This window comes from Rhinoderma darwinii, chromosome 4 (assembly GCF_050947455.1).
Source record: "Rhinoderma darwinii isolate aRhiDar2 chromosome 4, aRhiDar2.hap1, whole genome shotgun sequence".
Taxonomy (NCBI): domain Eukaryota; kingdom Metazoa; phylum Chordata; class Amphibia; order Anura; family Rhinodermatidae; genus Rhinoderma; species Rhinoderma darwinii.
The window spans coordinates 352,643,845-352,657,046 of record NC_134690.1 but is presented as its reverse complement, the minus strand read 5'-3'; the positions used below and the strand labels follow the sequence as shown (position 1 = coordinate 352,657,046).

Sequence of the window (13,202 nt, the reverse complement as noted above, 5' to 3'; positions counted from 1 at the left end):
AGATGGGTTGTTATGTTGTGGGCAAGTGTAGAAAAATGTTCTAAAAAAGTAAAAATATAACTGGGAACAAAGTAAAGAATGGTAGGAATTTTACAGATATATGTCGATACTGAAAATAAAAGACATTCCTCATTCACTTATCTGATGTACAAAAGGAAATCAGAAATATGTTAGTGAAACAACAAATGTTATAAAGTGGACCAGAATGTAGAGGGTAAGATAGATGAATGAATAGATATCTGGACAGAAACATGCAATGCATTTGCCAAACAGAGTCAACTACGACGGCAGGCTAAAATATTTGCCTTTCATCAGAGTAAAAAATGTAACAAAGGCCAGCCCGTTTCCAACCTCTCTTACCCCTACTTTCACTCCCCAATCTTTCTGTTTTCAATTCTCATCAGTCATATATAAAGCTGCATTTTAGGTACATCTGTCTTGAGAGAGCTGCAGGATGCCCCTATAAACTGTATCTAATGGGTGCTAAGAGCAATAGAATTTGGCAAGCAGTACATTGGTTACTCTTACCGCTCACTAATATAAACGTTCAACGTTATCATGTAAATGTAGAATTTTAGGGTGCGTGGAGCCCAAAAACTTTCACTGTGCTGCCATGCTAACAATCCCTCTGGGTGTCAATCACAGATTCTAGCTGCACAATATTAGGTTCTTCAACATAAATATGGTGAGACTGGACTGGTGTTCCATATGTCGAAAGAAGAAGCCTGGGTTTGGGCTGCTCATTACAGATGGAGTAGCAGAAGTAGTAGCATAGTTCCACTCAGCTATTGTCTATAGAAGGACCAGTACATAAAAAAGTGGGCCACAATAAATCATGTGATAGCCAGATGGGTGGTAGGAACTAGCTCTGTCAGGTCTTCGCAAACCCAAAACTGGAGCTGATATAAAAACAACTGCATAAGAAAAAAACTAAAGATAGCATTTCACACAAAAGTCTATGACTTCATGGGGGAAACAATATGTAAAAAAAGTATAAAGTAAATAAAGAAAAAAGTTAACAGTATAACACCAATAAAATAAAAAAAGGCCACTGGCAGCCTCTACCACAGAGAATGCCCCACTACTGAAAATGTAACAGACATTTTTTGGGGGAGTTTTTTTTCTCATTTTCCCCTAATAACATAGAAAACTATAGAGTACAGAAAAAAAACAGACATACAAATCATATGAATAACCTATCAAGAAAAAGTTACAACCATCCTAACCTGTATCTACTAAAAATACTCAATTGTGTCTGGTTATTAACAGGTTAAAGTTTATCAATATTTCTTGACTCAGTGATTGCAGTTTAGGGACGCATAATGAGCTACCTACCCAATAGCAAAATATGTACATTTTTATGAAACGAAGCACATGCCATATTTAATGTGGAATTTTCAACTTATTTGAAAAGGTTTTTTATGCGCTACAGTTAATTAATGAGTTATATTCAGAGGAATATTATAAAAAGATAACTAAATCTGCTTGGGTATCCATGGATACAAGCAATTTAAAATAATTACATAAAAATAATAGGAAAATACTATCAATTTAAGGGATTAAAGGCAAAATTGCTTCAATCAAAGTATTTTTAATGAAAGAAAGCTTTGAAATCTACAGCAAAAGTGGCTGAAACATTATATAGATTGATTGTAAATGTTTTCATAGTATTTTATTTCATGTATTAATTTATAAGCACACCAATGACATACTTACAAGTGCAAATTATAAGGATTTTATCAATTATATTATACTATTAATGCAGGCTAGTAAGAATATCAACTCTGGGGATCATGTAGAAAGGTATTTAGAAGTACAGTATCTGCATTTTTTAAATGTAACTTTATTTGTTTTGACACGCTCGTTCCTGATCATTGGCCTGTGTAAACACGGCAGCGATCAGCTGACGAATGAGTAAACGCTCGGACAATGGCTGATCACATGTTTTATGCCACCATAAAAATGCGGGTAGCTGCAACACCCATATACTTGGTTTGGTTACCTCGCATTGACCCATGTACTGTTCTGCCAGTGACACCAATTCCATCGATATGGTGGGTGTAAGTTGTCTATAATGTCTATTCATTTAAAAAATGTCTGATTTAGAAAACCTATTGAAAATAGATGGAGGTCCCCCTTTCAGGACCTTGTCTACTACCCAGAGTTGCCTCTGGAGGACCGAACATCACATGTGAAGCCCATTCATTTTAATGGTTACTTTATAATGCTTCATTTCTCCTGCAGTGGCGCCCCCCCCTCCCCCCGCTCCTTTTTTTATGTATATCCAAGTTCTGAATATACCCAGTGAATACACTGGAATTATGCACCTTTCTTTTAGTACATTAGTTCATCTGACTGGAACTGGTATATCAGTCATTGTATATCTATTTATCAGCAGGATTTTTTAGCTCCCCACTAAAAGAGTGAATAGAAATAAAAACGTGCCTAGTCAAATTTACATTAAATTGGCAAACATGTTCTCCTTAGAAATACATTACATTACTTCTTGAATAAAGAGGAGTCAAAAGGGTATATTACCAGAACACAAGCGTTTCAAGGAAAGATATTCCAACATCTGATGCACCCACTACCACAATACGGGCATTGATGGTTACTTTTGGCTCCAAAGTCAGCTTCCGATTGATATGGTACAGAGCGTAAACTGGCTGTAGGAAAGAAAAAAAACAGTACACTAAATAATTATAGCATAAGCACTCAGTGACTAATTCTTAACATAGAGTACATTAGGAAATTAGAGGAGTACATTAAATATTTGACCTATATTCATCTCTTAGGCGTTTCCTGAATGTAGAAACTGCACTGAATAGATACGGTTGTTATCCCATTTATGATTTGAGAGCAGGAGGACCTGTTTAATAGTATCTTAATATTAGGACAGGGCGATTAATTAAATTAATTCTATTAATTCACCCTCAAGGGCTCTCACGATTCGGTTTTTTAACAGAATCGTTAAATTGATTATTTAGTGCCGCTGTGCTGCAGGAGGAAGCTCTGCCCTGCGCCTCATCACTGCCTGATCTGCCTCGTCCTGTCTCTGTTTCCCCATGGAACTGCTGCTCTGTACTGAACAAAATGATACAGTACTGAACAGCAGTTCTGTGGGGAAGCAGGGACCCATAGTGCATAGCCTCACCGCCCCGCTGTAGATAACACCTCCCTTGCATATCCCACCACCACCATCCTCCCTTGCATATCCCACCACCACCATCCTCCCTTGCATATCCCACCACCCCCTCCTTGTTGAGCGCTCCCCCCTTGTAGATCGCACCCCCTGCCTTGTAGATCGTAAAACCCCTCACTTGTTGATCGTAACCCCCCTCCCTTGTAGATCGCAACCCCCCTCCCTACAGCGGCGCGATCTACAAGGGGGGGTTGCAATCTACAAGGGAGGGGGGTGCGATCTACAAGGGAGGGGGTGCAATTTACATGGGGGGTGCTGCGATCTACTAGTGGAAGGTGCTATCTGCTAGAGGGTGTGGCACTATCTACATGTGGAACTATGAGGGCACTGTTAATGCATGTGGGCACTGGCACTGTCATTACATGTGGGCACTGGCACTATCATTACATGTGGGCACTGTGGCACTGATGTAGGCACTGTGGCACTGATGTGGGCACTGTGGCACTGCATGTGGGCAGTGTGGCACTATATGTGGGCAGTGTGGCACTATGTGGGGCACTATCTACAGGGACATTGCGGGACTATCTACATGGGCACTGTGGCACTATATGTGGGCACTGTGGCACTATATGTGGGCACTGGCACTACATAGGCACTATCTACCTGGACATTGTGGCGCTATTTACATGGGCACTGTGGCACTATGTCACTATATGTGGGCACTGTGGCACTATCTACAGGGACAATGCGTCACTTTCTAATTTTTTTTACATTTATTTAACGGCCATGAAAATCGGACAGATGGACTGGAAATGGATGAGAATTTGGAGACACTGATGTAAAATGTACATGAAAAACTGACAACTGATTAGTTTTTAATGGCCATCTTTTTTCACTGTCATGTGGCTGTAGACTAAATGACTATGATGCCAGGAGTCCCGTTCACATGTACCGTAGTCGGGCTGGGAATTCCGGCGGACACATGGATCGTTTTTTACGGTCGTGTGAATCCGGCCTTAATGTCATTTATTTAACACACCATGGTAGGGCCGGTACTGACTGGGTTCTGCTCAGACTTCAGACACTATAATGTAATCTCTCCCCAAAGTACCCGCTCGCCGCTATCTGCCTGGCCCTGCTGCAATTTACACTGCTCTCACCTGCAATGTCGGAGACCGGCTGAGGGGATGACGGGCAGAGGTTGGATGTTAGTGCATGCAGTATATAATTGATTATGGATTCTGTTAACCTGTTCCTGCCAGGAACACAGAATTAGATAGACATTTTTCCAATTGTATTCATGATAAAAAAAAAAAAAATAATTGCAGAGGTTAAAAGTTGTGAAGTTACGTACAATAATTATAGCAATATATGTTAAAAAGTTATTTATATAGAGAAGATGTATTAAATTATCTCTTGGTATTACTGTTAATTAAACAGAAAAAAAATAAGAAAAATCGAGATTCAAATCGAAAATCGGCCAGTGTTGAAGAAAAATCTAGATTTTATTTTTTGCCAAAATCGCCCAGCCCTACTTAATATATTAAAAGAAATAGGGGGATATTTAATTACATAGACGCACCATCCAAGTGATGCTTCAATTTTTCCCCTCAGTGCAACGTGGGCCACAGTCATTAACAGGGCATGCGGAGGTTTAAAAAATTTCATTTCGGATGAGATAAGTGGAGAAAATGCTTGAGTCGGAGTAGAACTCTAAAACCCTGCCTGCTTTTTCCGATACATTAGGATATGTCAGAAAAAGTGGCTTAGGGGCTTCATAATTATGATGTTTGGGCCGAAACGCCATATCTTTCAATGTATTTATGCCAAAGATTGGGGTAAATACATTGATAAATCTGTCTTATAGATTGTAATGTAGAATTGTCACAATAACATGAAAGTGTTTCTCAAATGGGAAAACTACTATGCTATATATCAAGAGAACCAAAACTATCTACTGAGAAAGCTGTTCTCTAAATTATGTTTTTATGTTTGTACATTTTTTTTTATTTTAGAAATATAAAGCTGGAAAATAACTGGGGGACAATGTAAAGGACCTAGAAGGAAAAACTAGTATGAGGTGACATAAGGAACAACCAAATCCTATGTGTCTGAGAAAACACAACAGTGATGTTTGTTCATTTTGTAAGAAATGGTAAAAGTATCACTTTAGATATAATACATACATTACATGTTACATGTTGGCAGCCAGAGATACATTATCCTATATACAGATTATTCCCAAAACCATATATAGAATCATTTTATATTTCAAACATTACATAAAAACCGATTACTTATTAAATGTATAATACATTGTCAATTGTAAGACGATTTTTGATATTTTTTAACAATGAAATATTTCTATGATTTAAGAAAACAAATGTACTAGCTTTCTAAACAATAGCAAAAATATTCAACATAATCATGTCATTAAAACTCTTGTCATATATAAACAGAAACAACTATGGAAAAATTCCCACCTTAATCTATTTAGGATTGATTCAAATTTTATATATAATAGATGTTATTGAATTTCTATATTTGTGCAAAAATTGGGTTTAAAATATCATCCAAAGTGTAGCATCTTTTTTTTCTCCATTCTAATAAGCACATGTCCTGTTAATCCAAGCTTTGTCCAGATGAATTCTGACATCCAGTGGTCAGAGAAGGTAACTTTAAACAGGAATATATAGAAAGCAGAATGTGCAGAGCTGCAGCAATCAGCTTGGCATACATGTAGTGTCATTTATGACGAAACGAAGAATTAAAATGTCCATATAAACAAAAATTACAATTGGTTAAGGCCTCATGCACACGGCCGTAGCGCCCATTATAAAGTATAGTAGCACGGTCCGCAAAATCAAAAAATAGGACGTCCTATTTTTTGCGGGTCATTCCTGCGGCACGTACACTTACCCATAAATATACGGGAAGGTGTCCGTGTGCCTAAATTAATGGATCGATATTTTGATCCGCAATTACAGATTCATAATTGAGGATCAAAATTACAGTAGTGTGAATGGGGCCTAAGGAATTTATTCCATGCCCAAACTGAATAAAAGTACAAAGTAGTTAAACGGTTTATGATGTATCACAATGGATCATTACGGGTAATTACAGATCAGTCATTGATTCTGTAAAAATAGAAGCCATGACGGTAGTGTGAACAGAGCCCGCTTTCACATGACAATATTTGGTCAGTATTTTACAGCAGTATTTATGAGCCAAAAGTGGATAATAAACAGAGATAAAGTATAACGGAAAGATTTGTACCTCTTCTGTGTTTTGGATCCACTCCTGGTTTTGGCTTACATGTACTGACGCAAAATACTGACCAAAATATGCAAGTGTGAAAGTGGCCTAAGGCCCTGTTCACACAGAGTTTTTTGACAAGTTTTTTTGGCGTGGAAACCGCTCCGCAAAACTCGTCAAAAAACGTCCGAAAATGCCTCCCATTGATTTCAATGGGAGGCGGAGGCGTTTTTTTACCACGAGCGGAAAAACCTCCTTGCGGTAAAAAGAAGCGACATGCCCTATCTTGAGGCGGTTTCCGCCTCCAAAACCCCATTTCAATCAGTGGGAGATGGAAAAAAAATGCCTCGACGAGTGTTTTGACACGTTTTTGTCAAACCACTGTGCAAAAAACGCCTGGAGCAGATTTTGCAGGAGGGATTTTCCTCCTGCAAAAAACTCCATGTGAACTAGCCCTAAAGCAGAGGCACTTTTAGTTGTGGAGCTGTGCGGCAGTCAGGGTTTCTAACTGTCTGTAGACAGAGGCATCTTACTGTGCACCACAATTGTTGAGTAATGACCATGGCCATGTACCTTCCATTTCCTCCCCATTGGACATAAAAAAAATGTATACTCACCTGTCCCCTTTGCTTCTCCCCTCCAGATCCCATCAGGCTCCGTTAGCATGCCGCATCTCATATAAGGTCCTGATGCCAAGCAGCGTCCGGGCCTCATATTTGCTGCTGCACTCAACAACCTGAGTCTTGCGTCACATATAACGTCCTGAAGCTGTCCGGCGTCAGCACGTTACATGAGCCATGGTATGCTGAGGGAGCCTGAGGGGACCCGGAGGGGAGAAGCAGAGGGACTATGTGAGTAATGTGTAAACACATTTTTTTTGCCATGATCTCTTGACAAGCCACACCACCTTTTTCCAAAAGTGGCGAGGGCGGCGTAAAATTATCAAAAATCAAAAATAAAATGTATGCAAATTGCAACTTTTGGGCCATTTGTGACTTTTCTATGCCAGAAAACTGTTGTAGAAAGGTTGATAAAATCCCCCTATGTAGCTGCTAGCTGCGTTTAAGGTGCCAATGGACCCCCTTACCTAGCGGCTCTTGTGCAGCTGCACAGGTTGCACATTTGTCCACCCTTGGTCTCTAATAAAAAAATAGATGTGTCTGTGATTTTTTTGGGCAGTTGGTGTGATGTAGGTAATTGTGATTGTAAATATCATCATTCATATTAGTATTTGGAGCTACAGACATATGTGACTTTTAGTCATGATTTTTGGGTAAGTTATCAAGAAAAAATAAGTAGCATTATTAAGTGTGCACAAAAAGGCCGTATTTTTGGGCACATTCTAGCAAGGACGAGGGGTCCTTCACAGGCCTTTAACCAGCACTGTTACCAGACTGTGTGAAGTAAATGAAAAATATGAGCATAGTTACAGGAAACATCCAATTTAGCTCAGATTTGAAAATGTTGTCAGCTGTTCCTAAGCAACAGACTACATTGTCACATTGTCAGGATGTACTGTTACTAAGAAAATTACAGTTTGAAGTCTGTTGCTAAGGAGAAACTGACAAACTTTCATGGTATGCCACAAATTTCAAGAAAAATGAACCCATGCTTTTAACTGGTGTGTAAACATCTACTGTATGCCCTGAGTGATCAATGATTTCATTTCCTTCAGAAGGAGCACAGCCGGGTTTGTTTCATACTATTTCCAAATAAGATTCGGAACATTTTTGGTAAATAAAAATTCGTAAAAAGGAGACATTTCACAATATGTATGAATTGGTAGAATGCTACCATCTCTTTGATGAATGGGGGAACAACAATTTCCACATATAAGTATACATATAGAAGTCTTTCATAGATCTCTGTACAGCAGTTTCTCCATGCACAATGAATAGCTCATAGGAAGCATGTATAACATACAAGTGGAGCTTCACTTTCACTGCCTGCTCAGCTATAAATTAACATTTAGTGACTACATGTTACTTGTTGACAGATGTCAATGAGAAAAGAGAGGACCATATTAAATATAACAACCCTCATCTATAAAATATCTTTGTGAAGACAAAATTTCAAAGTGTGATAGAATGTTCTGAATAACTTTTTAGGAAAAAGAAAGTAAGGGTATGACCAGACGTGGCGTATTTCTTCCGCCACTGTCCGCATCAATGCCGCACATAATCTGCGTTGCAGATTCTGTTGCGGCTCTGCCAAAAATGGGCATTAAATTGATGCGGACTAGCCGTTGCGTATTCAGGTGAAGAGTGCTTCCCTTCTCTCTATCAGTGCAGGATAGAGAGAAGAGACAGCCCTTTCCCTAGTAAAAGTAAAAGAAATTCATACTTACCCGGCCGTTGTCTTGGTGACGCGTCCCTCTTTCAACATCCAGGCTGACCTCCCTGGATGACACGGCAGTCCATGTGACCGCTGCAGCCTGTGATTGGCTGCAGACGTCACTTGGACTGAAACGTCATCCCAGGAGGCCGGACTGGAGGACGAAGCAGGGAGTTCTCGGTAAGTATGAACTTCTATTTTTTTAACACGTTGATCTATATTGTGATCGGAAGTCACTGTCCAGGGTGCTGAAACAGTTACTGCTGATCGCTTAACTCTTTCAGCACCCTGGACAGTGACTATTTACTGACGTCACCTAGCAACGCTCCCGTAATTACGGGTGCACACACGTAGTCACCCGTAATTACGGGAGCCCCATTGACTTCTATGGGCCTGCCCGTGCCGTAAAAACGGCCCGTGATTGCGGGTGTTTTTACGTTAGTGTGCATGGGGCCTCAGTCTGGCTGTAGACCTAGAAATACATAGGTCCAGCCAGAATGAAGAAATGTCATGTTCGTAAAACAAATCTGCTACGCAACGCACATAACATCTGCGCACTTCATTGCAGAATTTTGACTCTCTATTGAAGTCAATGGAGAAATTCTGCAATGAGTCCGCAACAAGTTCGCTACACGTCCGCAACATCCAGTGTATGCTGCAGACACCAAATTCCGCACCTCAGCCTATGGTCCGCAGCGGAGTTTTACGCAACGTGTAAACGAAACTAACTAAAAAGCTGTGGAAAGCAATGGAGAAAGGTGTACGCTGCGGATTTCCGCAGCGGACTGTCCGCAGCGGAATTCCAGAGCAATTCCGCCACGTCTGGCCATGCCCTAATACTAGTAGTTTCTAAGTCGTTTCTGAGTAGTCACGGCTATAGGGAAATTAATCATCTAACCCTCATGCTTAGAAATGGCTGAGAAGACTCACAGCGATGGTGATTATTTTCCATCCCCATTGTCACTCCATTAGGCCCTCTTTTATGTGTAATATTTAGCTTCTAGTTCACCCCGCCTTAAAAATTATGTGGTTCTTAACTGTATATTGGAGTTTTGAAATATAAGAATACTCACCTAAAAAAAAAAAGCCTTTATTAATACAGCAAATGGACGCCACGTTTCTGGCGATACGTGTGGGGACTGTGGACCCTTCTTCCAACCTTGACACTTTTATTGGTGACACTTATCATTTACTTATGTGTATTTCTGATGTTATTTTCTGTTAGGTGTATTTTTTCACTTAACATTGGGACTAACCCCATGGAGATTTTTATGTGCATTATTAGTTTATTATTTATCACATGTGCCTGCACTTTGTTTTCTATTTATTATGTCTTGTTTTTATATGGAAGGAGTTTGGGAGGGTATATCTTATTATGGTTTATACCCCCAGGTACTAGTTTTGCACTGTTTTGGTGTTTCTTACATGTTTTTAACTTTTTGTGTCTGTTTTTGCATATCAATTCCATTAAATTCACATAGATTTTGTATAATGGATCATGTTTGAGCGCATATTATGTTTTTTGCAAACATCTCTTTTTTTATTTTATTTTTGTACTAGCTATTAGACACTGCACATGCCTGCATTGCTGTACTATGGAAGCACTGGAAACATTTGATCCTTGGAGTTCGATACATGATGTCATACACGTCCTCCTTGAATGGCAATACCTGTTTTTTTCCTCTACTTGGTACTGCTAGATGGAATTCCAGCTTAGTCCAGATTAAGGGTATGTCCACACGGCTTATTTTCGGACGTTTTTTGGGTACCAAAATCGTAAGCAGAACTCCTTCAAACATCTGCCCATTGATTTCAATGGGAAATATGTTGTTCTGTGCCGACGGGCCGTTTTTTTACGCAGCCGTTTTTAAAAACGGACGCCTAAAAAACGCTTGCGAAAAAGAAGTGCATGTCACTTCTTCAGCCGTTTTTGGAGTAGTTTTTCATTGACTCTATAGAAAAACAGCTCCAAAAAATGGCCATAAAAAATTCAGCGAAAAACGAGAGTTGCTAAATCTACAACAAACTTTCTCAAATCAACTTGTCACATGGTTTGAGAATGGATTTATTCAACACAGAAAGCCTATTCAGGCCAGACACCACAAAGGGCACTTCAGGATACACTGCATGCTCATAAATCTACTTGCTATGGTAAATTTGACAGTTACGCCATGTTTACATGTTGTGGATTCTGTCAGGATTTAGGCCTTTCATAATCCGGCCAGAATCTGCAACAATTTCGCTGGCAATGCATGTGCATCTGCGAGGTATAATGATCACACAGTGGATTATATAATTCTATGGCATGCATATGATTAACACCGATTTTACGCTGAAAAGCCGCTGATTAGATCAATTGATTAGATCACATGCTGAGCACGTGGCTCAGCATGCCAATCTGCGGCAGAAATCTGAGTTTCAGCTGCTCAGTCCTGACGTGGATTATCCTCAAAATCCATGGCGGACTTGATTAAAGCAAATTTTAATTGTGTAAACATAGCCTTACATATTTGAGCATGTTTACCGGTCTTCCTGTGATGTCTCTATTCGACTGCACAAAAAATAAAGAAAAGGTGTTTTGTTTTTTTAAATATATTAAATACTGAAGCAGATAAATAAGCAAAAACCTGATCATGTGAATGTACACCTAAATTTCTAGCACACTTTCATGTTCAGTAGCCAGAATCACACATCCACCATGAGAACATTGGATAGGAATTATAGGTCTACAATATGAATCCATTTATCTGTAAAGCAGTCCATTGTGATAGATTTTACTGAGGGGCTTTGTATATACTGCTCATTATGGGGGCCAGAGGATGCAACAATGATTTACGTAGCAAGAGAATTTCAGAACCCAAAAAAGTGACTAATACATAGCAAATTGTCTGGAAACCTTTAGTACATCTGTTAGTCCATCTGTATTGCAGTTCATTGCCACAACTATTTAGGCTACAACATAACACTTTGTTTTAAGGCATTTTTTAATTAACAATATTATTGTAATCATATAAAGTACTTAAACTTTGGCTATTTTTTTGTACTATCAAAAAGAATTTGAAAATATATAACAATGGAGAATATTTACATAGCTAAATGTGCCAGAATTCTGGTTTTTGGAAGGTGTCTGGGTGTGTGGCTAAGGGGATACGTAAAACACAGCATATATATTACTTGCATATACAGTATAATATCAGTAGGCATATTAAAATGTTAACCCAGAAAAATATTGCAACAGAAATAAAATATTTTTTCTTCTTTTTGGCTGCTGTCAAGTAGTAAACTACACTTCTAAACATTGAAATTGTAACACCAAGAAGGAAAAGTCTTGGAATTGTGGAAATCACAGGATCGATATACATGTTCATAATTTGCAAATGAAAAAAAAAATGGAAAGAAAATATTCCAAACATCTAGATTTATTCAGTATCGAGTATGGGTGCCCCACCGTTGTTGGGGAAACTATTTTGATAGAACTTATTATAAGCTGTACAGGCATTTCTCAGTACCAATCTCTGGTTTAGCAAAATAATTGACACACATAGTGTTTATTTTAATGTTATACTGGGTTCGGGAGACAAATGAAAAAAAATTAGGATCCATTTTTAATATTGGCTTGGACAATCAATGGTGGGGTGCAGGTATCACCATGTTCTAGCTGGTGAAGACCCTGCAGAGAAAGCTTGAGAAGCACATGGGTTCAGTGGTTAGCACTGTTGCCTTGCAGAACAAGAGTCCTGGTTTTGAATCTGACTGAGGGTAACATTTGCATTGAGTTTGTATGTTCTACCTGTGCTTGTGTGGGTTATCTCCTATACTCCAAAAACATACAGATAGGGAATTTAGATTGTAAGCCTCACTGGGCACAGAGAGTGATGACAACTTCTGTACAGCGCAGTGGTATATGTTGGCGCAATACAAGTAACAGAAGCCCCGACCTATACATCCCTGAAATTTAATGAAATTAAAATTCCATTCAAATAATTTTTGGGGTATAAATCTACTTATGGTGTTGAGCAACTTTGTAAAACCTTTTCTTGACTTATCTTGTACGGATTTTAATTTACACTGCTTTATTCATGTCTAAAGCTAAGTTCATATTTCTGCTGGTCAGTAGCACTGGTCAAACCACTTTATGATCATCTGATTCACAAGTCCCTTTATGATCTGCCAATGAGCATTTCCCCTGAAAAGGCAGGTGACAGAAAAACAGAGAACTAAGGCTTCGTTCACATATCCATTAGGGCTCTATTCTCACGTTCTGTCGACTACGCTATTGATTCTGTCAAAACTACAGAACCCTTGCACAACTGAGACAAACGGAAACCATTGGCACTGGATTCGCCACCATTGAAATCACTGGTGATGGCAAACGGAATCCTATGGTTTCCATTTGTATCAGTCAGGACTCTATTCTGACGGAAACCTCAGACGGAACGTCAGAATAGAGCCCTAACGCATATGTGAACAA

The 13,202-nt window shown here is 39.1% G+C and overlaps 1 protein-coding gene across 4 annotated transcripts in view; it reads right to left on the bottom strand.

The window, feature by feature from the left end:
- CFAP61 (cilia and flagella associated protein 61) overlaps positions 1–13,202 on the bottom strand; it is a 367,571-nt gene that overhangs the window by 145,126 nt on the left and 209,243 nt on the right. For all 4 annotated transcript variants that reach the window (XM_075862970.1, XM_075862969.1, XM_075862971.1 and 1 more), the window contains exon 18: positions 2,539–2,666. In XM_075862970.1, coding sequence (XP_075719085.1) covers positions 2,539–2,666 — 128 coding nt within the window. The remainder of the gene's footprint in view (positions 1–2,538; positions 2,667–13,202) is intronic.